Source organism: Temnothorax americanus, unplaced genomic scaffold (genome assembly GCF_048541705.1).
Source record: "Temnothorax americanus isolate GAGA-0224 unplaced genomic scaffold, ASM4854170v1 Scaffold74, whole genome shotgun sequence".
In the NCBI taxonomy this organism is placed as follows: Eukaryota; Metazoa; Arthropoda; class Insecta; order Hymenoptera; family Formicidae; genus Temnothorax; species Temnothorax americanus.
In genome coordinates, this window is record NW_027509797.1 from 14,269 (window position 1) to 37,500 (window position 23,232).

The following is a 23,232-nucleotide window of genomic DNA, read 5'->3' on the forward strand; positions in this document are numbered from 1 at the left end:
TGATGCTATCTATATAAATGCCACGCGTAATGCCCTGTGCCTCCGCAGCCATTGAACGAGCTTCGATATATACCTAATAATGAACTTGCTTAATTCGCGCGCTCTAACTCTGAACTCTACGATTTTATCATTTACCGAGAATTTCGTCTCTGGACGTAGCCCCATGTTTCCCTTCTAATTTGCCTGATGCGATTTAAGTATATTGGTTGTACAAAAACAAAACAAATTGAAAAAAGTGAGGTAGATTATAGTCGCGACGTTAACGTGTGTCAATGCGTCAATCCACCGATTCAACCTTGAGATAATCGTACCGTGTCCGATAATCCTATGAACAGCATTATGAATCATAATTTGTCCGAGTTATAAAACGGCTATAGATATAAGAGATTAAAGCGCGCGTATCACCCTTGCTCTCTCATGTTCGCGTGGCAGGCAGGCAGCCAGGCAGGCAGGTCGATTAATTAAGCTAGATTCGAATTGACAGAAGATAAATTTCATCTCGTCTTTTATTTAACCCAAGTGCAAACACATATAAGTAGCTACGAATGTTGAATCGGTTACAAAATCTGTTTTGCGGTCCTGCCTCTGACAGCCCAGGCATTTAGCCATTATACGCACCAACCTACCACGCGATATCACACTATTCACGGCCGCAACGCTACGCCGCGGCTACGCTTTGACGCTTTGTCATAGCTCTTTCGGAAAAGCTTGGGCTCTTGGGCATACATACGTCTTATGTACGCCTCAACGTTTTACAACATATAGGTACGACGTTATACAACGTTGTAAAATCATAACGCACAGTTGACGTTCTTTCTCTCCGTGTATCAGGTGTATGAACGATCAAAAATCGGCGTCGGATTTACTTCGCTATCGAAAGCTATGTACATACATTAACTTTATGACGGGACGTTAGATAGCGAAATGTTTTAATGTAACGTGTAACGTGGTGTTTACTGGAAATCTTGCAAACAGCTTTATCTGCAATAACTCTAGAGTACGAATACAAACGTTTATCGCGCGCGTGTATACATATGTACATATATATCGCAATATATTCTATTTTAATCATGGTTAATTCGAATCTCATTTTATCTTTAAGCACTACTTGTAATGTTTGGTGTAACCTATTTCACAACCTTCTTTTTTATATAATAGTCTAAATCTCAAAATCCAGTCTCTCTCTCTCTCTCTCTCTCTCTCGCACGCGCGCACGAGCGACCCATTACACGTTGACACGTTGGTGTATCGTATCAATCGTATGTTGGCAAAGATTCTTCTTAGCGCTTTTCCTTAGCAGTGCTTCTTTGGTTCGTCAAAGACATTATCTACGTCCAACTGTGACAAGATCTCGTCGTCCGAGTCATACTCATTATCGTTAGTAAAATAGCTTAGCAAAGTTTTTGAATTTTCGACGTTACGTTTCATATTTGGCAATGTAGATCTCACGTTTACATTCGAATCTCTACACGACATATTGTCATAAGACGGGAAACACGTGTCACGTTCGTAACGTGCGTTACGCGTTCCGCAAGATTTTACATCGGTGACGCATTTCTGTGGCAAGGTCTGTAGCAAGTGTCGCTCTTTCATTTGCTTTTGAAAATCTATTGTCGATCCCTTTTCCATATTTCTCACTTGCAAGTCGCACTGCTGAATTTCACTACCTCGCGAAATAGTCGTACTTTTGCCGAGCGAACGATCGAGACGACTCTGCTCTTCCAGAGTTGTAAAGTCACAATCGGTAGTAAGAAAAATGTCCGTACTATCAAAGTCGTCCGTACCCATCGAATAATTGAAACGTCCAAGTGTTTCGTCTGTAACTTTGCAGTGTTTGTCATTCTTCGGACGTAGCATCGGCGGACCATTCGCTAACTCAGGTTCGCGAGCCTCGATTCTGGGACTAGATGACGGGATTAAAGAAAAAGTACTAGCTTGCCGAGATGCGTTACGACTTTCAGCCATCTTTTGCAGTTCAGAGATGTAAGCTGATTTCGAAACTGGCATACGATCGTTAATCTTATTTAATTCGACATTTGAAGTCGTTTGGTCAGACAAAATGCTTTCCATAAGAGACGTACTTACAATCCGGCCTTTATCCGAATATATGGCTAATAAGTTTACTAGGGATACTAAAATATGATATTTATTTGTTACTACGTACGTTGTAGTTTTTAGTAGTCCTACATCTTGTAAAAGAATCACTACATTTGGCTCCAATATGCCGGGATAAGTTAACGGAATATCACGATGAATGGTGCCTTCTATGCTACCCGTCGAATCTTTTAATACAACAAACGGATCGTCGTGACTATGATCTATGTAATCCAATACACCAGCTATAAATTTTACTTTCGTACTCTCGCAATGACTAGACGTCGCTTTGTCTTTAACAGTGGAAATCTTGTAATCCTGTAAGAAATTTTTTGGCAGATCGTTCAACAAAAGTTTCCAAGCTTTCTCTCCAAACAAGTTTTTCTCGTCTTGGGACTTAATCTCGATGTGCTTGGTTGCCGCATTATTTTTTTCCAATGCCTCAACACTACTTAGATAAGATGCAGCAGAGATATTATTGTCGTTTTTCATATGTGGTATCAAGCCAGCTGGCCCAGGAAATATTCTAATCAATTTTACCTCTTTCGCGAGTCTTTCTTCAGTCATAGCCTCGTGACTCTTTTCTCGGGACTCTTCGTACCGGAACACTTTCGACGTTGCGTCCACTTTAGGCCGAAAACATTGCGTCTTCCTTGGTACCCCTGACGGATCATTTTCTACCTCCTTCGCAAAGTCAAATGTATCTCGAGAGGTACTTGACTGGAAAATTCCCAACAATAGGCCCCCTCGTGCGACGTCGTCGTTGTCTTGATTCTTGAAAGGCGGATCGTTGGCCTCGACCGTCGCTACGATATCCAATTCTGCGTGCCGAACGAAAGTACTGTCCGTCGACAATGACGGCAAAACCTCGCGACTGTCCACTCTACGCCGCTTGACGGACGATGTTTTTTCTTCACTTTGACACGGAGACGAGGCGTTCCACCTCGTCTCCTCCTCGACATCATCCCCGTCGAAAGCATCCTAGAATAGTACATGGAACATGGTACGTGTCAGTAATGTCCGTCTTACAAATTACATTGAAAGATACTCTACCGGAGTTGTGTCTGTGCCGGAGAGTTGCGGTGATGATACATAAAGTCGCAAAAATTAGCCAGAGAAATTCTAATATATGATCTCGTACAGTTAAAAGACTCACTTCAAAGATCCAATCGTCACTTTCGAACATTTTCTTGCATAATCAAGAAAATTCTGCTAATCTAGAAATAATATTCCTTCAGTCGTCAACGCGTAGTAAACGTAAAACACCGTTTCAGACTTAGGTTAGGACTCGGACTGACTTGGACTTTGGACTGCATCCTGCATCCCCATAAAGAGTAAAACGGAATTGCTCTGATTGGCTAATCTCCAGTCGGGGGGGTAAGGGCTCTTTTCAAGATGGGATATTAGCCAATCCAAGAAATTTCAATTCCGTTTTCCGCTATTTCTTTCTCCATGGGGATGCACCCTTACAAGCTTACCAATCAAGTGAGGTCCCATGGAGCGGAAGAAGCGGATCACCAATCGGGCACACTGTTTCGACGGAATCTTGGAAAGGGTTCATTCAGAACGATCCCGTGATTGGTGATACGCTCATTCCGCTTCCGCGTAATCCGCTCCGGGGGTCTACGATAGGTGTGATCCTAACCGGTTTTTTTCTTAGCAGTAATCTTTTACGTGGCTTTATAGAAATACGCATCAAAATCTAGGTCATGGTGGTCGACGTTATTATATCAAAAACGAAAAAAAATTAATATTTTTTGTTATACGTGACGACCACCACATATAAATTCGACCACTATGACCTAGATTTTGATGCGTACTTTAATTCTAGACACGAATTTTGCATTTCTATAAAACCACGTAAAAGATTAGTGCTAAGGGTGCCATTACATGGAGCGCGGAAACGCGGAAACGCGGAAGCGCGGAACAGAATAGTAACTAGATTCCGCGTTTCCGCGAGTTGAGTCCCGCACGTTTGAACGGAAAAGCGGAATCCGCTATTATCGTGTATGTATGTATGGCTGCGTTTCGATATTCACTGCCAGTACTTAACGCAGCCTATGTATGTACCCTGGCTTGCATATAAGATATATACTTCATAATAACCATCAACATGATGTTTGGATCTATAATATTATACTGCCACTTTTATTAAATAATAAAGTAATCGAAGAGTATGTGTAAAAGCTTTTTTTTTCAATGTGATTAAACAGCTCCGAAATTTGATGGAGTATACTGTATCCGCGTTGACAACGGATTTTGACGCGTTCGTTCCGCGAGTTTGTTTCTCCTTATATTACATGGAGCACAATTTGCGCGGAAAAGCGGAACAGTATAGTGACAAATAGACATTTGTATTCATTTCTTAAAATTGTGTTCACTTAATTCATTGCAATTTTTATTAATATGCTTATCTTTTCAGCTTATCTATTGAATACAAGCATTTTAATCAATAAATACCGTTAAAAATTAATATTTTATAATTCTCCGTTCCGCTTTTCCGCTCAAAATATGCTCCATGTAATATTAAGGCATTCAAAACAGACGGAACGGATCGACGGGAATCTAGTAAATTTTGTCTTCCGCGCTTCCGCGTTTCCGCGTTTCCGCGCTCCATGTAATGGCACCCTAAGAAAAAGACTGAAAAAAACCGCGTAGGATCACACGGCTTTAGGATCACCTTAAAGGTGAAATTTCATGGGCAGTAAAAAGCAGCAGCAGATCGTACTGATTGGCTATAAAATAGAGAAGTTCTCGAGTTCCTAGAACTTCTCTATTTTATAGCCAATCAGTACGATCTGCTGCTGCTTTTTACTGCCCATGAAATTTCACCTTAAGCCGTAAGAAATTGACCACGCACAATGGAATGTGAAGAGAATATTTGACTGTGATTGGTCAATTTCTTTCGGTTTAAAGCTTATGCCCGTATCGCACTAGCGATTGGCGATTGCGTCTACGTTTGCGTTTACGTCTCTTGACCAATCAGAAAGTAGCTGCTGGCGATTGCGAGATTCGCGATTTCCGTTCCGATTGGTCAAAAGACGTAGACGCAAACGTAAACGCAATCGCCAATCGCCTAGTGTGATACGGGCATTAAATACCCTTTAGTGCCCGTCTACACACGTCTACACGAGTGACACAAGGAGGTTCTCATTCGATCTAACCTCCAAGCACGCTGGCTGTCAAACGAGGATCCGAGGTGTAATTTACTTTTTGCAAATGCAGAAAGTAGACGGATGGTTTTGCAATAGACTGGCAAGAAAACATTCCGAGTTGTCGTTTTAATAAACGAGTCGATAGGTAAGTTTATTTATATATCGGCTTCGATTTTTCGGAACAATACCGCGGTGTTTGCTTATTCCCGCGAATGTTGCATCTAGTTGCATCGTACATTAAAGGTGACTTGAAACTCCAATTAATTTAACCGGGGCGATTCGTTCAAGCACTTTAGATAATACTACTACTTTTGATAATTATTTTCTTTATTAATTTACTAATTGTTTGTTACTTTTTTTAAATGCGTGACGTAAGACTAATATTATCACCGTGTCTTCAACCGATTGCTGTTGCTTAATACATAAAAGATAGGTTAGAAATGTAGAATTATAGTCTGAAATTTTCTAGTAAATGTTTCTGTCAATTAATCACTGGTTAAGTTAATTAGAGTTTAGTCAACGTCGCCCCAATGACTGTCGTGTAGCCGCTTGACGAAACTGGCATTCCCAATTAATATTTGTCGCTCTGAAACTTGTTATTGACACTTTCTTTCGTGTAATACAGATTTCCCCCTCTTTTCGGATTGATATCATATGATATTTTAAAGTGGAATGTCTGTCAGAGTGATAAAAGAGTTTTTTGTGATCGAGCTTTACATATAATTTAAGTCCGTTTGCGATTGATCAAGAGAAATCGGTAAGTATCGTTATACCTGAAGTGGTACATAATTTTTATTTTGCTTCCCAGCATAAAATCTGTAAGTAATTCTAAATTATATACGATTGACGTGTGCCGCCTCTTATATGATTTTCAGGTACAGCTTTATTTCCCCTACCGATCTAAACGCGAGACGTGCTCCAAGATGCTGAGATTATTCAAATTATCGAGGAACTCGCTCTTAAGAGGCGCAGCTTTACAGCGGCGCGTCACATACCGTACCTTCCGGTCGTCGACATGCGCTGCATCGAGCGCGTTGCATCCGAGAAAGGAGCTGACGCCGGATCAACTAGCTAAATTCAAAAAGGGCGAGATTCTTCATGGGTTCATGGTGGACGAGGTTTCGAGCATAGACGAGCTGTTCCTCACCGCGGTGAGGCTAACGCATCTGAGCACGGGCGCACAGTATTTGCATCTGGCCAGAGACGATACCAACAACGTGTTCTCCATTGGATTTCGCACGACTCCCATGGATTCCACAGGATTGCCCCATATACTGGAGCACACCACTCTGTGCGGCAGCGAGCGATACCCCTGCAGAGATCCGTTCTTCAAGATGCTGAGAAGATCCCTGGCCACGTTCATGAACGCTATGACCGGACCGGACTATACCATATATCCGTTCTCGACGCAGAACTTGAAGGATTACCGCAATCTACAGTCGGTTTACTTGGACTCGGTTTTCAAACCGAATCTGCGAGAGCTAGACTTCCGACAGGAGGGATGGAGACTGGAACACGCGGACGTCAACGACAACAACTCTCCCATTGTGTTCAAGGGAGTGGTCTTCAACGAGATGAAGGGTGTTTTCAATGACAATCAGGCCATTATGGCGGAACGCCTGTTGAATTCCATTCTACCGAGCCACACGTACTCTGTAATTTCCGGCGGCGATCCTCTTGTTATACCTAATCTACGGTACGTCGATCTCCTTAACTTCCACCACAAGTACTATCATCCCTCCAATTCGCGCTTTTATTCTTACGGAACGTTCCCGCTGGAGGACCATCTCAAGTTCATCAACGATCGGTATCTCTTCCTCGCTGACAGGATAGACGCTTCTATGTCGGAAGTGCCAGCGGAGAAGCGATGGAGCAACGCTAGGAAGGAGCACGTCGCGTGCAAACCCGATCCACTGCTCGCAGATCCCAGCAGACACGGCACCATCGCTATCGCGCACTTGTGCAACGACATAACTAACGTACAAACGACTTTCGAGATGTACGTGCTGTCGCAGCTGTTGCTGAAAGGTCCAAACTCGGCGTTTTACAAATCCCTAGTCGAATCGAATATAAGCACCGGTTTCGGACCGTTCACGGGTTTCGATTCGCAGTGCAGAGACACGATGTTCGTCGTGAGTCTGCAGGGCGTGAAGCCGGAAGATTTCGAGAAAGTCGAGAGTATCTTCGACAAGACCGTGCGGAAAGTCATCGAGGAGGGATTCGAGAAGGATCACGTCGAAGCCGTCCTGCACGGAATCGAGCTCCATGTGAAGCATCAAACGTCGAATTTCGGATTGGGCTTGCTCTTCAATCTGACGTCATTGTGGAATCACAACGGCGATTTGATACGGTCGTTGCGAATCAACGACGCGGTGAAGAAACTCACGTCGCGAATGAGAGAAGATCCCAGGTATCTGCAGAGTCTAACCGAGACTTATCTCGGGAACAATACCCATAGATTGACGTTAACGATGACGCCCGATGAAAAATACGAGCGTAATATGGCGCTCGCCGAGCAAGAGCTACTAAAGACGAAGCTGGAGACACTTTCCACGGAGGAGAAGGAACAGATATACAAAAACGGAAAGATCTTACTCGCCGAGCAACAGAAGAAAGAGGACGCTGAAGTCTTGCCGACGTTGAAGATGGAAGATTTGAAAGCCGACGTGGAAAGATACAAGATCTCCGACCTGGAGGTCGCCGGAGTACCTCTTCAGCTGTCCGTACAACCGACGAACGGGATTTCTTATTACCGAGGAATACTCAACACGCAGGCGCTGCCGACCGAGTTGAAGCAGCTGATACCGCTGTTCAACTACGTTGTCGCGAAGATGGGCACGCAGACGTACGACTACAGGACTTTCGATCAGATGATGCAGCTGAAGACTGGCGGTCTGAACTTCACAAATCACATCGCCGACCACAAGGAGAGCGAACTCAAGTACGAGGAAGGGATTCTCGTAGAATCGTACTGCTTGGATCGCAATTCGGACGACATGTGGAAACTGTGGACCGAGCTGTTCAACAACGTTAAGCTGACCGACCTTCCGAGATTCGAGACGCTCGTGAAGATGAACGCGGCTGACCTGATCAACGGTATCTCGCACGCCGGTCATTTGTACGCGATGAGTAGCGCCGCTAGCTTGGTCTCGCCGATAGCCCGTGCGAAGGAGAGCCTCTCGGGATTGCAATATATCGCGAGGATGAAGAAAGTGGCGCAGATACGTGACTTGACTCCCCTGATGCACAGCATGCAGGAGATAGCCACGCGTGTCTTGAACAAAAAACACCTGCGATCGGTCATCAACTTGTCCGAGGAACACCAAAACGACGTTCTCAACGGTATTCATGCGTTCTACGATTCGCTGAAGGGTCGCTCAGAGAATCCGCACATCGTCACCAGCGACCGGAGCATCGATACGATGGAATGCGGCAATCACCACGTGCTGCCGTACACGGTCAACTATTGCTCCAAGGCTATTTTAACTGTTCCTTATACGAATCCAGATTATGCCGCGTTGCGCGTGCTGTCCAAATTGATCACCTCCGTGTATCTGCATCCGGAGATTCGAGAGAAGGGCGGAGCTTACGGTGGAGGCGCGAAACTAACGTCGGAGGGAATTTTCTCCTTTTACTCCTACAGAGACCCGAACTCCACTCGTACCTTCGATTTGTTCGACAAGACGTATGATTTTCTAGTCGGGTACTCGTTGCCCCAGAGCGATATAGACGAAGCAAAGCTGGGAATCTTCCAACAAATCGACGCTCCCATTCCTCCCAGTAATCGAGGCCTGACCAGATTCATAAACGGCATCACGGACGATGATCTTCAAAGGCAAAGAGAGCAGCTAAAAGCCGTGACTGAGGAGCAGCTTTTGCACGTGGCAGCCAAGTATCTGAAACCCGATCAAAACCAAGTCAGAGTAGGTCGTTCGCTTATTGGACCGACAAATGCGGACATTTCAAGTAGGCAGAAAGAAACGTGGCTGGTGTTAAATCAGGAAGAAGCAGACCGAGCACGAGCCTCTGACTAGATAAGATGTCAAAATATAATTTTTATTTTCACAATGAAGAGCGTCTTACGTTAAACTGCAGACATTGTCGATTCTGTTGTTAAGCGTTTCCCGTATAAATATTAGAACGTGAAAAAAGACGCATATGTTATTTATGTATTATTGGTACACATAATGTTGAATATTATAATTTATGCTATTTTTGTATATTAAATGTATCCCAGTTAAGGGGGATGAAAAATATTTTGTTTTTTATACTTTACTTTATACCTTAATTTCACATACATACACAATTTTTAAAATATTTATCAACTCACTTATTTACTGTAAGCGTAAAAATGTGTGATATGCCTCTTTTTCTTTTTTTTTAGTCAAATGATATATATGGATATCAATGCTGAAAAGAAATATTTTTCCGAAGCACTATGCTTTTTTTACGAGACGCAATGGCTTCATAATTCTCCAGTAACTGAAATATTAACTAAAGCGTCTTTAGATGCAATCCCCAAAGAATGGATGAGCCATTTACAAATTTTAGAAAATGAGGAACTTAATAATTTTGTAGTGAGAAAAACAATAAAGGTCAGATGAGAAATCTCAGGAATACTATATGTAATGGATTATTAAAATTAACAAGATTGATCGTTGTTCTAGATTGACTGGCCTGATTCTTTAAAAACATATGTTGCAAGATGTAAGAGAATCAATAGACTGCCTGCACCTGTACCTGCATCGTTATCTTCCGTACAACTACCGCAAAATTTTAAGATAGGTCTTAGTCAAAAGAAACAACACGAGATAATGCATTTGGCTCATTTAGTGGGTGTACAATGTAAGCGGCATGACATACGAACTATCATTGATTTGGGTGCGGGTTTGGTAAGAGACGGACAATGGAAAAAAAAAAAAAAAAAATACAAATATAAGACTCTCGTGCTACGGTATATCGTTTTTTCTAGGGATATGTATGTCAAATGTTACATTATTTGCACGGCTATCGAGTCCTGGGATTGGAAAAAGACAAAGAAAATATTAGCAGAGCTTTTACTAGACAGAAAAAATTTTATCCCGATTCTTTGACTAAAGTTATATACGCCCATTGCGACGTAACGTGTGATTCGGCCGACGCAATAGACGCCATTCTGCGGAAAGAGTTTCCCGACGTTGCGGACGTATGTCTGATCGGCCTGCACGCCTGCGGGGATCTTAGTACAACGGCATCAAGAATCTTCTGCAAAATGAACACTGCTAAACTGTTTGTTTTGATTTCCTGTTGTTATCAAAAACTCTCGATTTCCAAACGTGTACGGACTCCGTTGCGGGAAGAACAATACTTTGACAATTTCCCCACGTCCAACTGTCTGCAAGAAACAATCGCGGCATATAATTTTGATATAGGACAATTCTTAAGACGACCTTTTTTGCGATTAGCGTGTCAAGAATCGGCGGACAAGTGGCACGGACGGTCCCGAGAGAAGCACGACGACCATTCCTTTCACGTTCTCGCTAGAGCCGTCCTCGAATTATATTCACAACAAAGTAGGTATCTAATGTAATACAATATATGCACATTTTATGAATTACGTGATACAGAAGATGTATTCTCTAGACAATTACGTTCTCAAAAAGAACGTTCGGAAAGGCACGAGAAAGTCGCAATGCTTGAATTTTCAAACTTATGTCAAAGATTCGTTAACGAGATACGATTTCATACCATCAGATACAGACGAAACAGGTAACTGATAACAAAAATCAATACTTTTAAAGATCGACAATTTACATAATTAATACATACGCAAACTCACGTATAAAGACAGTGTAATCGCACGCGATAAAATGGAGAAGGGTATAACGCGAGTATGGGAGGAACAGAGTAGAAGCTTGAAAGCCGTAGAAATCTACACCGGATTGCAAATGATGTTACAACTTCCGGCCGAGTCACTGATTCTACAGGATCGATTATGCTGGTTACACGAACAAGGTTTGGAGGCTGTCATTGTGCCAGTGATGACGAAGTGTATTTCTCCTCGCTCCTACGCAATCGTGTCCCACAAACGCTAAAAATGATTTTAGTTTTATAAATATGGAGTATAATTTAAACCAGTTTTAAAACTATAGAATTTTTGTGGCTACGAAGTAATGTAATTTATATAACAAATTGAAAACATGATTAAAATACTTTTTTAACAAGAGATATTATTCTCCCGATACGTGCGTACGATTTTTATTATGCCTTATACTAAAATCATGGATTACCCAAGCAACGTATATTAAAATTATTCTCTATGGAAATCAACAAGTGTCAGAGGGAACGTACCAATATTTGAATCATCAGTCATCCTCTATAATACATCTTAAATGAGACAGAGGTGATATATTTTTTTACGATATTTTTATCTATAAGGATGGATTTGCGATGCTGCCTTGATATTCGTTTTTATCGCACTTGGCGCCTTGTTTATTTGTCCCACTGTAAAAATATTAATTTAAATTATAAATTTAGAGTGTGATAAATTTAAATGGCGAGAGAAAAGAAAATGGAAAATACTTGAGAAAAATCACTCACTTGGTGGATTGCCCAATGGTCCTTGCCCAGCTGTTTGCTGTTGATTGCCAGGTCTGCCTACCATCATGCTGTTAGCTACTGGATTTACACCGGATTGGACCATTTGTATCGAATCAGACTGTGCGAATGTAAAATAAAGCCAACATATCATATCTGATAGATACGGGTTTATTTAAAAAGCTCAGCTAGCTTCTCTCCTCCGATTGTAACTTACTTTCAAACCTTTACCCATTCCAACAGCAGCGAGAAGGGCATGAGTGTCCGCAGCACTACTGGTTTGCGCTTGGGTCGCTCTGGTGCTAACCTCGCCCTCCCAATCTTCGCGCGCTTTATTCGCTATATCCCACACGTGGTTAATCACCTTCATATACTGCGTCATTTGTTTCTGAAACCCAACGGAAGCATCGCGAGGAACTTAATAAGTAAGGCAGGATCCACGCGTGTTCCACTCGCTAGATGGACCGTTCAGGAATCTCTGCGTAGCGAATGTTTATGAGACAGAGAGACATCAAACATCTATGGCTATTTACGTGGCTACAAACGAGGCTTGCATACATAACATCTCAGCCCAAAGCGAATGGAACCGACAAAGCCCGAAGCTAATCTGATTTAGCAGCTTACACTGTAGTCCTAGTTGTTGTTTAGTTGGCACGTTAACAGAAAAATAAAACACATCTTCAGTTAGCTTCACGTATGTTTATCTCACAGATATTATATTGTATTTAATTGCGATCAGATATATAGAGATATATATATACTCTTAAAAAGTTCTAGTTTTGTCGCAGGTACGTATATCTAACGTTTGAATACTTGCAACGATAATTTTTGCCCAACTTGAGGAAGATTTTGGTGTTGAATCAAACAAAAAGTATTAAACGCATCGAGTTCAAGTGTCTTACGTGTGAAGTGTCGATGTTAACGTTCGCTGCCTTGGCTTCTAATTGCATCATCTTCTGCTCGGCTTGAGGCTCCAGCTTCGTCCTCAGGTAGTCTGGGACCAGATCGTGCGCAAACGTGGGAATTCGATTCTCGGTCAATCGCAGCAGATCCTCGTCCTTCTCCGGACTCAAGCGTAACGGTAGAACCGTCAGATTCCTGAGATTCGGCGCTTTGTCGTGTCCGAGAATCTTCGAGAGACTAGTCAACTGTACAAAAATGGCACGTTAGCGCGCGATAACTAGAAGATAACGCATGGACGAAAGATATGCGTGGGTTGCTCTACAATTCTTTAACACCAGGTTGACCAGGTCTTACCAAAGCAGTCAAAATGACTGGTTTGCATGTTTTTTTTATCAAATTTGTACGGATGCACTTTCTGAGATTTTCCGTAACTTTTGTTGCAAAGTGTGATTAAATTCCGCACGTTACTTTTATATAGTAGATTTAAATAGTGAAAATAGGTGTACGTTAATTCGCGCGCGGTAGTCCCAGTGTTGATCACGGAGTTAAAACGTTCAAGAATCTCTTCGGGATTCGGGATACTTACGTGGCCCGAAATAAGGGCGAAATTGTCGAGGAAATTCGGCCAATTCAAGGTCTCATATTCGTGCTCCACCTTGAATATCATCGCGGCAATCGCGGTCTTCAGGTCGTTCACGCGCATTATTATGGCCTCCAAGGCCGAATCCAGTTGCTTCTCCTCCCTCTGCATCACGTACGTTTTATCATCAAACACGATGACGGCGAATTTCACTCTACCGTTCCGTTCGTCGTCGCAAAACGTGCCAAACGTCTCCTGCTGTCCTGTCTCTTCGCGGCTTGCCTCTTGCTCTTCTTCTTAAACTAGCGATTAGCTCTCGGGTAGCTTGCTCGAGGAGCTCTTGCGCGAGGCCCTGTCTCGCTCCGCTTGTCCGCTGACCGCTCGGCTGCGGGCTGGCTCCGCTGGCGCTGGCTCGCTGGGTGCTGGGTGCTGGGTCAGCTGGGTGGGCTGGTCAGGGTGTCCAATAGTCAAATTATCTCCTCTACTCCTCTGTCTGTCATTCCGAGTCTCTAGGGAATTTGAAAAATTCGATTATCCCGAACGCGAAGAAAAAATATCGCGACAATAGCGATCACGTGACGAAGTGACAACGCTTTAGGTTAGGGGTTTGTTGTTGTTGTTGTTGTTGTTGTCGTCGTCGTTCCTTGCGCTTGCAGTTGAATGTTTAGAACGTCTCGTCTTTTTTTCTCTTCTTCTCTCCGACGTCAACGTATACATCATCTTTTACATTTTAAGTGCGTAAAGTGTGATGTGATGTAGCGTAGCTCTGCGACAAACGCGGAGAACTTATTCGTCATCGCGGATCAGCTGTTCGCCAGCTGATCGCCCGGATCGCCGCCCCGCGAGCACGTGATCGCTCGGGATTACTTGCGAAAAATTATTAATTAATCGTTCTCTTAATTGCGAGTCACTTTCGTACGGGGCACAGCGCGTTGATCGCAGCGTTGATGCACATTGCACGACGTAATGAAGTCCTTCCGCGAGGCCCTCGCGAGCGCCAGCAACATCCTGATTCTAACCGGCAGCGGGATCTCCGCGGAGTCCGGCGTGCCGACCTTTCGCGGCGCCGGCGGGTTTTGGCGCAAATACCAGGCGCAGAGCCTCGCGACGCCGGAGGCCTTCGCGGCGAACCCCTCGCTGGTCTGGGAGTTCTACGAGTACCGCAGGCAGCTCGTGAGCAAGGTCAAACCGAACAAGGTACGTCTAAAAACTAAAACTAAATATGACATCAAAGAGACAAAAATTATAGGCACGAGCAAAATACAATTTCATTATCCTTAGGCGCACGAGGCTGTGGCGGATTTCCAGAAGCGCAAAACAGCGGAGGGTAAGAAGGTGTCGATCGTCACGCAAAACATAGACGGTCTGCATCAAAAAGCCGGGGCGACAGATGTGTTGGAGCTGCACGGTTCGCTTTACGGAACACGCTGCACCAAGTGCGGCAACGTTGCCGTTAACGAGAACGTTCCAATCTGCCCAGCGTTGGCAGGAAAAGGGTATGTGGTATGCGTTATGCGTGAATCCTGTAACGTAGTCGCAGATAGTGAAATGCGAGACGGGACTATCTGTGTGCGTGGGGTGCAGTCTCGTAGATCTCGTGATCTCTAACGTGTCTGAGCAGATCTCCTGACCCGAGCGTTGTGTCCTCTGATATCCCAACGGAAGAACTGCCACGTTGCGAGGTCAAAAAATGCGGCGCGTTGCTACGACCTGATATCATATGGTTTGGGGAACAGTTAGACGCGAACGTATTGGAGAAGGCCTGTGAGTAATCTCATTTAGTAAATATAACTGTACATTCTGCTTGTATAAAATATGAAAAAGCGCGTCAGAGAGAAATCAAAACGGATAGCCTTTGATTAAAAACTTGGTACTACGTTAAGGAAATAAGATATAACGTAAGAAAACTAAAATCTATTTATCTCACACAATCGTTAATTCTTTTAAACTGCAGTTGACATTGTGGAAACGTGCGACGCTTGTCTGGTTATTGGAACTTCGGCGATCGTGTATCCAGCCGCTATGTTTGCGCCACGAGTAGCGCAACGTAATGTACCGGTCGCCGAATTCAATATAGAAAAAACGCCAGCCACGAGACGAGTGCGGTAAGTATAAAATCTCTTGTCGATAAAAAATATCTCGCTCGAATATTATGTAAAAGTATTCGCTGAAATAGCTCAAGTTTTTATAACTTTAAGATAAAAAGATCTACAGAGATATATAAATATAGGTATCACAATAATATCATAACGATATCAAATATAATTTTTATCTTTTTTATACACGCGCGTGCAGCGTATCTCTATAATTATTTGTTGGTTATATGCATCACGGTCGCTCTGTTTCTTCATGTTTTCGCTTACGTCCTTTAGAGTTTGCGTCTGACTGTAACAAAAAAAAAGGAACATGTCACATTTGTATTGATTAGATAATAAGCCAATAATTCTTGTAGGATAACGCTTTTTAAAAAAAGCGAATTATTTTACAGATACCACTTCCAAGGTCCTTCTTCCATCACTGTGACAGAAGCATTGGCGTCTTAAAAGGGTTGAAATATATAATAAAATAATAATTGAGCTCCTTTATAGCACAAAAAAAAAATGATTACCTCACAATAGCATACTTCTGTATTGAGTCCAAGCTGCGTCAAATAATCCAACCACAATTTTTGCTTGGTTGACAGCGAATCACCCGGACCCTTCACTTCTACAATTTTGTACTGAAAAAATAACACACATTAGGTTACAGTTGGTTGGAATTTGAACGTTTGGTAGAATATATAAGCCATTCTTCTCCAAGATCTGTTTTATATAAAACTCTCGAACGTGTACATGGAAAAGATTGACTTGCCTGTTTTGTACGTGCGTTCCACACAACGATATCTGGAAAGCCAGCTTTCCAGAGTGGGAAATTATAAACGAGTCGTTCGCAGATTCCAACAACACCCTCCACTCCCAAGCAAAATGCTACTTCCTGAAAACACAAACATGTGATATATTTGTGACACATCTTATTTTGTCGCGTACTTACTTGGAGGCTGCTACTGTCGTTAAAAATGTTACCCTGAGCAATAGACTTGTATTCACAATGTAACTCGAATTCACGCTTCAAATGTTTGCTCAACGTTTCCGAATCGTAGTTTCGAACCATTTGAAGCTTCGTGTCGATTTGTTTTTTCCTATTCTTATAAAATTCTGACGAATACAGATCCAACGGCGCGTCCTGATACAACGACACCCAAGCGCCGGGAATTTTCATGTCATAAATCTCGTCCCAAAATAATGTAGCGAATAGAGTGATTGGAAAAGCACCCTCGCAATGCATGCCCTTGACATATCCCTCGCATTTGTAGTAATACAACGCCAGACTTTCAACCGAGCCGTATGTTTGTTGGTCTACGCCGTTGCTGATACGCCAAACGCTCTTCCTCTGTGAAGCGTTGCTGAAAAGATATGATGTACATATATATATTAAATTTATTTAAATGCCTTTTATATATATGTATCTTACCCGCATAACGTTCCTTTTATCGTAGTGGACGTTGGAGATGTAAGCTGCGTCCTAAATCCGTTGTCCAACATACGTTTAACGAAGGCTTTTGCATGTTCGCTGATACCAGATTTTCTCTTAACAATCTTCTCTGCTCTGTCTAACAGGTCTAATCTATCAACTTCCGTCAAGCTCTCGTACGTCATCGCGTCCGATAGTACGGCGACACTATCTTCAAGATTCTTCCGGTGAAACATTTCTATCTTGATCAACTCACTGTACCATTGACCTTTTCTATGTTTCATGTGACAATCCTGATTTATTAACATTCGCAGAAATTCTATCGCCAGTGACATCGTTTCCTTGGTCTTTTTAAATGCGTCGATGCTTTTGCTCAAGACTTTGAGCCACATGTAACCCGGCATAAAGTGCCTGACGTAATGAGGTAAACTAGACGTTTGAAGACTGAAAATGGACACAACGTCGAACAACGTTGCTTTATAATGATACGTTTGTCTTACACGTAGAGAAATATATTCTGTCACGTCACGCGTTTTCCCCTTACCTTTCCGACTCCATTTTCATGAAGAGCGGCAAACGTTGGCGCGCGGCTAAAGTTCCAAGCTTCTGCACAGTCTTCCATTGCTTTTCCTCGATAGCACTTAATACATTGGTCAGCGTACTTTTCGCCTCAATGTAACTGTGAATTGCGTTCAAGTTTCAAATTAAATCAAGATAAAAAAGAATGATAAATAATATGAGAATGATAAATAAAATAAAGCCACGCACTGTAACAGATGTCCCTTACTGGCGAAGATGGGAAAGTCACTTGGGGTTATTTCCGGAAACTTTATCTGATCTGTCTCAAGTCTTAATAACATTAGGAATAAATCCACCAACGTCTCGGTGGGGTCTTGACTAGGTACCAGCAGCGTAATCGTTCTATCAACCACTTCTTTCACTCTGGTGTTCAATAATACGCACTCCCCCAAGCGTCTGTTAACCAACGCGCGTAATTTAGAGGCGGGAGTCGCCATTCCAGGAAACAATGATTTCGTTTTGCGGCAGAATTTCAAAATTGATTGTATTATATTCTCCTTTTTTCCACTAACGTTGATCTTCGATTCCTGACAAATCTTGCGAATTTCATCGACTTGCAGCAAGTTTAGTAAAACGGACAGGTCTTCCTCTTCCATGTTGCTTTTAAAAATAGATCGCGCGACAAGCTCGTCGAAGATCGGCTTCAAGTCGTTGGATATTTCATCGTACTTAATGTTGCTTATCCTGTGCCACGTGTGCTTCCTTTTCAGCATACGTATGAATAATGCTTGCGCAGGTTTTTGAAGGGTGATCAGCGAGAATATCAAATCCAGCTCCGCCTGATTGAAATATCCGCAATTGATTGGATTGGAGAATACGGTAACAATGACTTGGAAGAAATGCAGCGAATACATATCCGTAGGTACGACCACATCGTTAATCTCGTATCTCGTCGTAACTGTAGTGTCTATGGGATTGTACCGATAGTTAAATCTCCTGTTCGAGTAAGCTTTTTCCAGATCAATGTCATTGTTAGCGATGGCTCCTTCTTTGGCCAAATTTAGATTATTTATCATTACAGATATCGATTCCACGGTTTTGTCTTTGAACAATTTCCTTCGCGCCGTCTTTGCGCGTCCTGGCGATGACCTGTCTAGCGCGTCTTTTATCGGAGACGCGGTCTTTGGCGTGAACTTTGCGCCACTGTACGACGTAGGAGTACGTTGTTGACTTCCGATGGGAGAAGGGTGTTCAACAGTTGGTGACGTTACTATTCTATTTTCTGTAACTTTCGTTGGACTGTTATACGTATCAGCTTTGGACGAACGGGGTGTCTCGCTGGCTGACGAGACCGTATCTTGCTTTTGTTTTTCACTCGTTTTGCACGAATACGTGTGTTTTTCCTTCTTCTTACGTACAGAACAAGTTCTCGATTTATCTGATACTTGTCTTATTCTTTTCTGCAACAAGAAGTAAAATTTGTTATCGCTGAATTGTTAATATAGACCACGTGTTACTATAATCATTAGACTCAGACACTGTGAATGACAGTTATATAACTTACCATCTTACCACTCACTGGGCTTCTGACGGTAGACGACCTTTTGACATTTACACTTTCAGGTTTCTTGCTGCCGCTACTCGTAACTTTATAGAACTGATCTATCCTGGTTTGCGCCATCGTGTCAGCGTCTCACGTCACTCGTGACAATTTACTTACATCGTCGTGCGTCGATGAAATAAACTGCAAAGGAGACGGCGGCACGGACTCGAATGCAAGCGCATTCCCAGACACCTGGAGGAACGAACGGAGAGTCAATCTGCGTCAATCAATTTGCTCTCAATTCTTTTTTATTTCGTTCGTACATTATCCTATCCTTAAGTGGTACTTGATTAAACCATAGCGGATCGACCAAGGAAATTACATTATTTACACAGTCCATACAAATCACCGGCGGTTACACACAAGTGTTGGCTTGTTCGAAAGCCCGTACGGATTCGGGGAATCGTGGATCGTGCCGCGGTCGAAAACCCGCAAGTATCGACGGCGTTTTAATGCTCTTTTGTATAATTCTCGCAGCTCTTCCCGTATATTTCCAAATTAAAGCTACTCGCAAAGGACGCGGGGAACCCTTGTGAAGCCTAGCGAAACGTAGAGTCCCATCGATCCTCGCGCCTTACCTTAAAGATAAAAGATCCAGAAGTCGCGTACGCGCGCGTACGCCGGAGGAAAGACTATAGGGCGTGTAAATCCGCGAGACGCGTCTCGGACGTCGAAAACCACTGTATAAAATCGAACTCGGCGAGCGGGTGACTGTGCGTGCGTCATGCCGCCGCGCAACGTCGGACAAGTTAGGTTAGGTTAGGTTAGGTTAGCCTCGCCCTTCCGCGCAGATGCGCCTCGCCGGGTCTCGCGTCGCGTGGCGGGAAGCGAGCGTAGCAAAACGCAAACAACGTAACCTATGCAAAGAGAGACTCGGCGATTATTTTTGGCGCTCATTATGATTGGTTCTTACACTTAGATCCGGAGAAGAACCAAGGTACGTACTGACCGCTCACTCAACAGTTGTGTTTCCTGAATGCGGCCATTATTAACGTCGCAATGTAATGATAATTCGGCGCGATAATTCGATATATATGAAATAAATTTACAAAATTCGATATATGTATATATATCGGCGCGATTCACGCCGATATATAAAAACATTACACATCGTTTTTATAGATGTAAACCAACAAAGTTATTATAATAAATGAAAAGGACAAAATGCTAATTTATAGAAACTTAGCGATCGATTAAACACCCAATGCAATTGCAATTCAATACGATAATTTACGCCGCTCAATACATAAAGTTTATATATTTATAGATGCAAGTTTATTAATATAGCAAAAATAAAATGTCAATTTTATGTAAAAACGCACGTTTCAAAAAATCCTGTTATCCTTTAACGGAGAGTATATAGTCTATCACGTATGTGTATATATAATACTGCCCTGCTAAGGAAGAGTGTAATATTTACAAATCAGAAAACTAAAAAAAAAAAAAAAAACAGCTCAAAAGTCTTTAATAGAACCATTACGATTTATGTCTATTTTATCAATCAAACTTCTTCTGAACATTACTTTTAGAAATCATTTTGTGGAGCTAAAATTACACAATATTTATATTGTAAAATAAAAAAAAAACAAACGGCATTTCCTTAGCAGAGCAATATATATAAATATATATGATAGAATATATTGTACATATGTACATATATATATATGAAAAAAATTCAAATTTTTGTCAGAAAAAATTCTAAACATACGAATAAAAAAAAAGATTGTAAAAGCATAAATCCTGAAGAGCTAGGTAAGCTTTAAAAAAAAATAGAAAAGAAAGATTGATAGCGTACGCGAAATTTATTTTACAGGTCCACTTTGTTCGGCGTTTGTCTCCAAGTGTACGTCTCTCACGGCTGAAACGTAAGAACGACGCTCTGTCTTTTTTTTTCCGTTTAAAAAGCACACAAGGAAACGGGACTCGCGCCTGTTAAAAGTAACGTTTCGTTGCCGCGTGGCGAACGCAAACGAAACGTAATACAACCGAATTTCAGGCTCTTATTAAATTGCATTCGGCTCACCGAGTTACTCAGAGGTATTGTATACAGCGACGTTGTGATGACCTAAACGCGCCGCATTCTCTCTTTCCCTCTCATTTTATATATTTTTATCTTTATTCATATATATATATATATATATATATATGAATAAATAAATATATATATATATATTTATGTATGTCGTGTTTGCATGTACAGAGCTTACGAGATGCGTCACGTGTATACGTACATATGTATACGAATATGTACAAGTCATCCAGCATTCGTCGATCTCTTTCTTCTCCCGCCTCCTCGGACGTACACTCTAGTTAGAATATATTTATAATAGCCAAAAAAATGCAACCCGTAAATTGACTTATAATATATACATATATATATATACACTCACTCACTCACTCACTCACTCACTCACACGCATTCACGTGGTTATATCCGCTACCTCGCGCGTGCCGCGTTTAATCGCAATGATTACGAATAATTAATACTTGGGTCTCTATACATAAGTTGCGGGGAAATGCCAACTCATCCACCAGGTAACACACCTCTCCGCGCGTTCTCTGTCCTAACAATAATAAAGATCGAGATATTATATCTCGCGCTTGGATCCGACTCAAGTTCTCGCACGAGAAGAGCGCGTTCCGCGATCAACCGCGCGCGTGCGAAAACTGAAAACTTGGAAACTCTGAATAAACCGTACGATTACGTCGGGAACACATAAGTAATATCAATTATAATAATTTAATATAATGATTTTTATGTGTTACCGCGCGAATAAAATCTCGATAAATCAAATGTATGTTTCGCGGCGTCGAGGAGTGTTAACAGGCGATGGATTTGGATCAGACGACGCGTTCGGAGCGAACGTTCTACGAAATGTCCTGTAAGTCCAGCATCATAGAGTCGATTATCGATACGTGTAACGCCGTTAGTCCTGAACATGAGCCATATGCTTCTCGATCGCGTAAAGTGTGTAATTTTATATATTGAGAACGATGATGGATATATATATTGAGCAGCTGTATTACATAAAAGCTTTCGTCTTACCACGTTTAATTATTTTTTTCCCAACGATGCTGGACTCGTAGAATATCCTATATGTACGCGATAGAGCAGCTCCCTGCGTCTCTCCTTTCAGTCCCTCCGCGCGCGCTAGTCCTCTGACTGTACAATTGTTCTCGTCAAGAGAGAGAGAGAGAGATTACTCGCGCCTAAAGTTTCATTCGAATCGGAGCTTTGTGGCTGAAGCGTCGTCTCCGCGTCTTTCTCTCACTTTTTTCTTCTAATCTTTTCGTTCCGATCGGACCTTCCTGTGTCGCACAGCGACACGCGGAAGCCCTACACCGTATTCACAGAATAAAATACACGTTACAAGTAGATATACATATCGTGCCTCGACGCGTCGGTCGATATTAAATCGTAAATCTGTTTAACACGCAGAAAAAGTGTTGTCGTGGAGCCGTCTTGTTTAGATACCGCTACTGACCGGTTTTAAGCTCGTTCCTCTCCTCCCGACAATCTCGTCTCTTACGCGCAAACAAGCGGCTTAGCATCTTTTCGCCTCGTCTCATCTCGTCAACTCGGAATATTTGCATTGATCGGTCTTAACTTCTACTACTTACATGATACACTATTGTTTCTCGCGAATGCAACGAATTGGGTAAACACGAAGTCTCACCGTTCGAGATACGACCGATCTCTTTATCTCGCCTCTTCTTCCTCTTCCTCTTCTCTTTCGGTTTCAACGAAATTTTCTCGGCGCGTCTTTCAACGGTATAGTACGATCGAAACGAAGATTTTTCTCCTGCGAGTTCTACCGCGCAATTCTAGCGCGAGACAAACGCACCTATCGGTCTTAGCCGCAGTGGAATTTCGTGTTTGCCAAACCAGAGAAATGTAAAGCGAAACTCAGTCTTTGGTTGGAGCGATCCTCAAATCTCGATTCTCGACGTTTTATTTAACTTTAATGGCTATCGGATTACCTTTAACATTAATAAATTTTATATAAAAATCCATATACATCCGTTACACCTTGTTCTTAAAGCGTTCCGCAACTAAAATAAACGGATTACTTCTCTTTACAAATACATTCTCGAATCCTCGTTTTCCCTTTATATCTTCTTTTCGTTCGCATAAAGTCGCTCGTTCTTCTCAAAGTCATTTGGCGGAAGAGTTATCGCTCCTTTTCGTTTTCTTTTCGAGGCGTCGCTAGAAATCTCGATAGCAGCTGTATGTATACGCTTTATATTACGGTGTCTCTGTTTGTGTGTGTGTGCGCGCGCGCGTACGTGTG

General features: G+C 42.4%; 6 protein-coding genes across 12 annotated transcripts in view; 3 read left to right on the forward strand and 3 right to left on the reverse strand.

The window, feature by feature from the left end:
- Positions 1-1,268: 1,268 nt before the first annotated feature.
- Positions 1,269-3,407, reverse strand: LOC143906607 (uncharacterized). The gene is made up of 2 exons (XM_077422802.1): positions 3,251-3,407; positions 1,269-3,075 (listed from the first exon to the last, which is right to left on the reverse strand). Exons 1-2 carry the CDS (start codon positions 3,278-3,280, stop codon positions 1,294-1,296), a joined length of 1,812 nt encoding a protein of 603 aa, XP_077278928.1. The 5' UTR covers positions 3,281-3,407; the 3' UTR covers positions 1,269-1,293.
- Positions 3,408-5,207: 1,800 nt separating this feature from the next.
- Positions 5,208-9,505, forward strand: LOC143906643 (presequence protease, mitochondrial). 2 transcript variants are annotated; one of them, XM_077422833.1, is made up of 3 exons: positions 5,208-5,394; positions 5,875-6,006; positions 6,125-9,505. In XM_077422833.1, exon 3 carries the CDS (start codon positions 6,173-6,175, stop codon positions 9,281-9,283), a length of 3,111 nt encoding a protein of 1,036 aa, XP_077278959.1. In that variant the 5' UTR covers positions 5,208-5,394; positions 5,875-6,006; positions 6,125-6,172; the 3' UTR covers positions 9,284-9,505. The 2 variants fall into 2 exon arrangements, with proteins under 2 accessions (XP_077278959.1, XP_077278960.1); XM_077422834.1 differs by lacking the exon at positions 5,875-6,006.
- Positions 9,506-10,061: 556 nt separating this feature from the next.
- Positions 10,062-13,840, reverse strand: Med8 (mediator complex subunit 8). The gene is made up of 6 exons (XM_077422849.1): positions 13,315-13,840; positions 12,728-12,973; positions 12,043-12,213; positions 11,829-11,946; positions 11,580-11,732; positions 10,062-11,319 (listed from the first exon to the last, which is right to left on the reverse strand). Exons 1-5 carry the CDS (start codon positions 13,477-13,479, stop codon positions 11,656-11,658), a joined length of 777 nt encoding a protein of 258 aa, XP_077278975.1. The 5' UTR covers positions 13,480-13,840; the 3' UTR covers positions 10,062-11,319; positions 11,580-11,655.
- LOC143906648 (methyltransferase-like protein 25B) lies at positions 10,237-11,470 on the forward strand. The gene is made up of 3 exons (XM_077422846.1): positions 10,237-10,801; positions 10,872-10,997; positions 11,076-11,470. The coding sequence occupies exons 1-3, from the start codon at positions 10,237-10,239 to the stop codon at positions 11,321-11,323; spliced, it is 939 nt and encodes a 312-aa protein (XP_077278972.1). The 3' UTR covers positions 11,324-11,470.
- A 111-nt stretch (positions 13,841-13,951) lies between the features above and the next one.
- Positions 13,952-16,797, forward strand: LOC143906650 (NAD-dependent protein deacylase sirtuin-5, mitochondrial). Its single transcript, XM_077422848.1, has 5 exons — positions 13,952-14,505; positions 14,590-14,804; positions 14,930-15,072; positions 15,263-15,413; positions 15,797-16,797. Exons 1-5 carry the CDS (start codon positions 14,275-14,277, stop codon positions 15,849-15,851), a joined length of 795 nt encoding a protein of 264 aa, XP_077278974.1. The 5' UTR covers positions 13,952-14,274; the 3' UTR covers positions 15,852-16,797.
- The window catches only part of LOC143906646 (fanconi-associated nuclease 1), a 7,760-nt gene continuing 80 nt past the window's right edge, over positions 15,553-23,232 (reverse strand). The window contains exons 1-9 of one of the 6 annotated variants that reach the window (XM_077422844.1): positions 19,519-23,232; positions 18,902-19,132; positions 17,587-18,797; positions 17,363-17,497; positions 16,819-17,262; positions 16,339-16,750; positions 16,159-16,281; positions 15,917-16,027; positions 15,553-15,693 (exon numbers count right to left, since the gene is read on the reverse strand). The exon at positions 19,519-23,232 is cut by the window's right edge and continues 80 nt beyond it. In XM_077422844.1, the coding sequence (XP_077278970.1) occupies positions 15,637-15,693; positions 15,917-16,027; positions 16,159-16,281; positions 16,339-16,750; positions 16,819-17,262; positions 17,363-17,497; positions 17,587-18,797; positions 18,902-19,018 (2,610 nt within the window). In that variant the 5' untranslated portion in view covers positions 19,019-19,132; positions 19,519-23,232 and the 3' untranslated portion in view covers positions 15,553-15,636. Of the gene's footprint in view, positions 15,694-15,835; positions 16,028-16,158; positions 16,751-16,818; positions 17,263-17,362; positions 17,498-17,586; positions 18,798-18,901; positions 19,133-19,203 lie in introns of those variants that run through there. The other 5 variants (XM_077422842.1, XM_077422843.1, XM_077422841.1 and 2 more) reach the window with 5 other exon arrangements.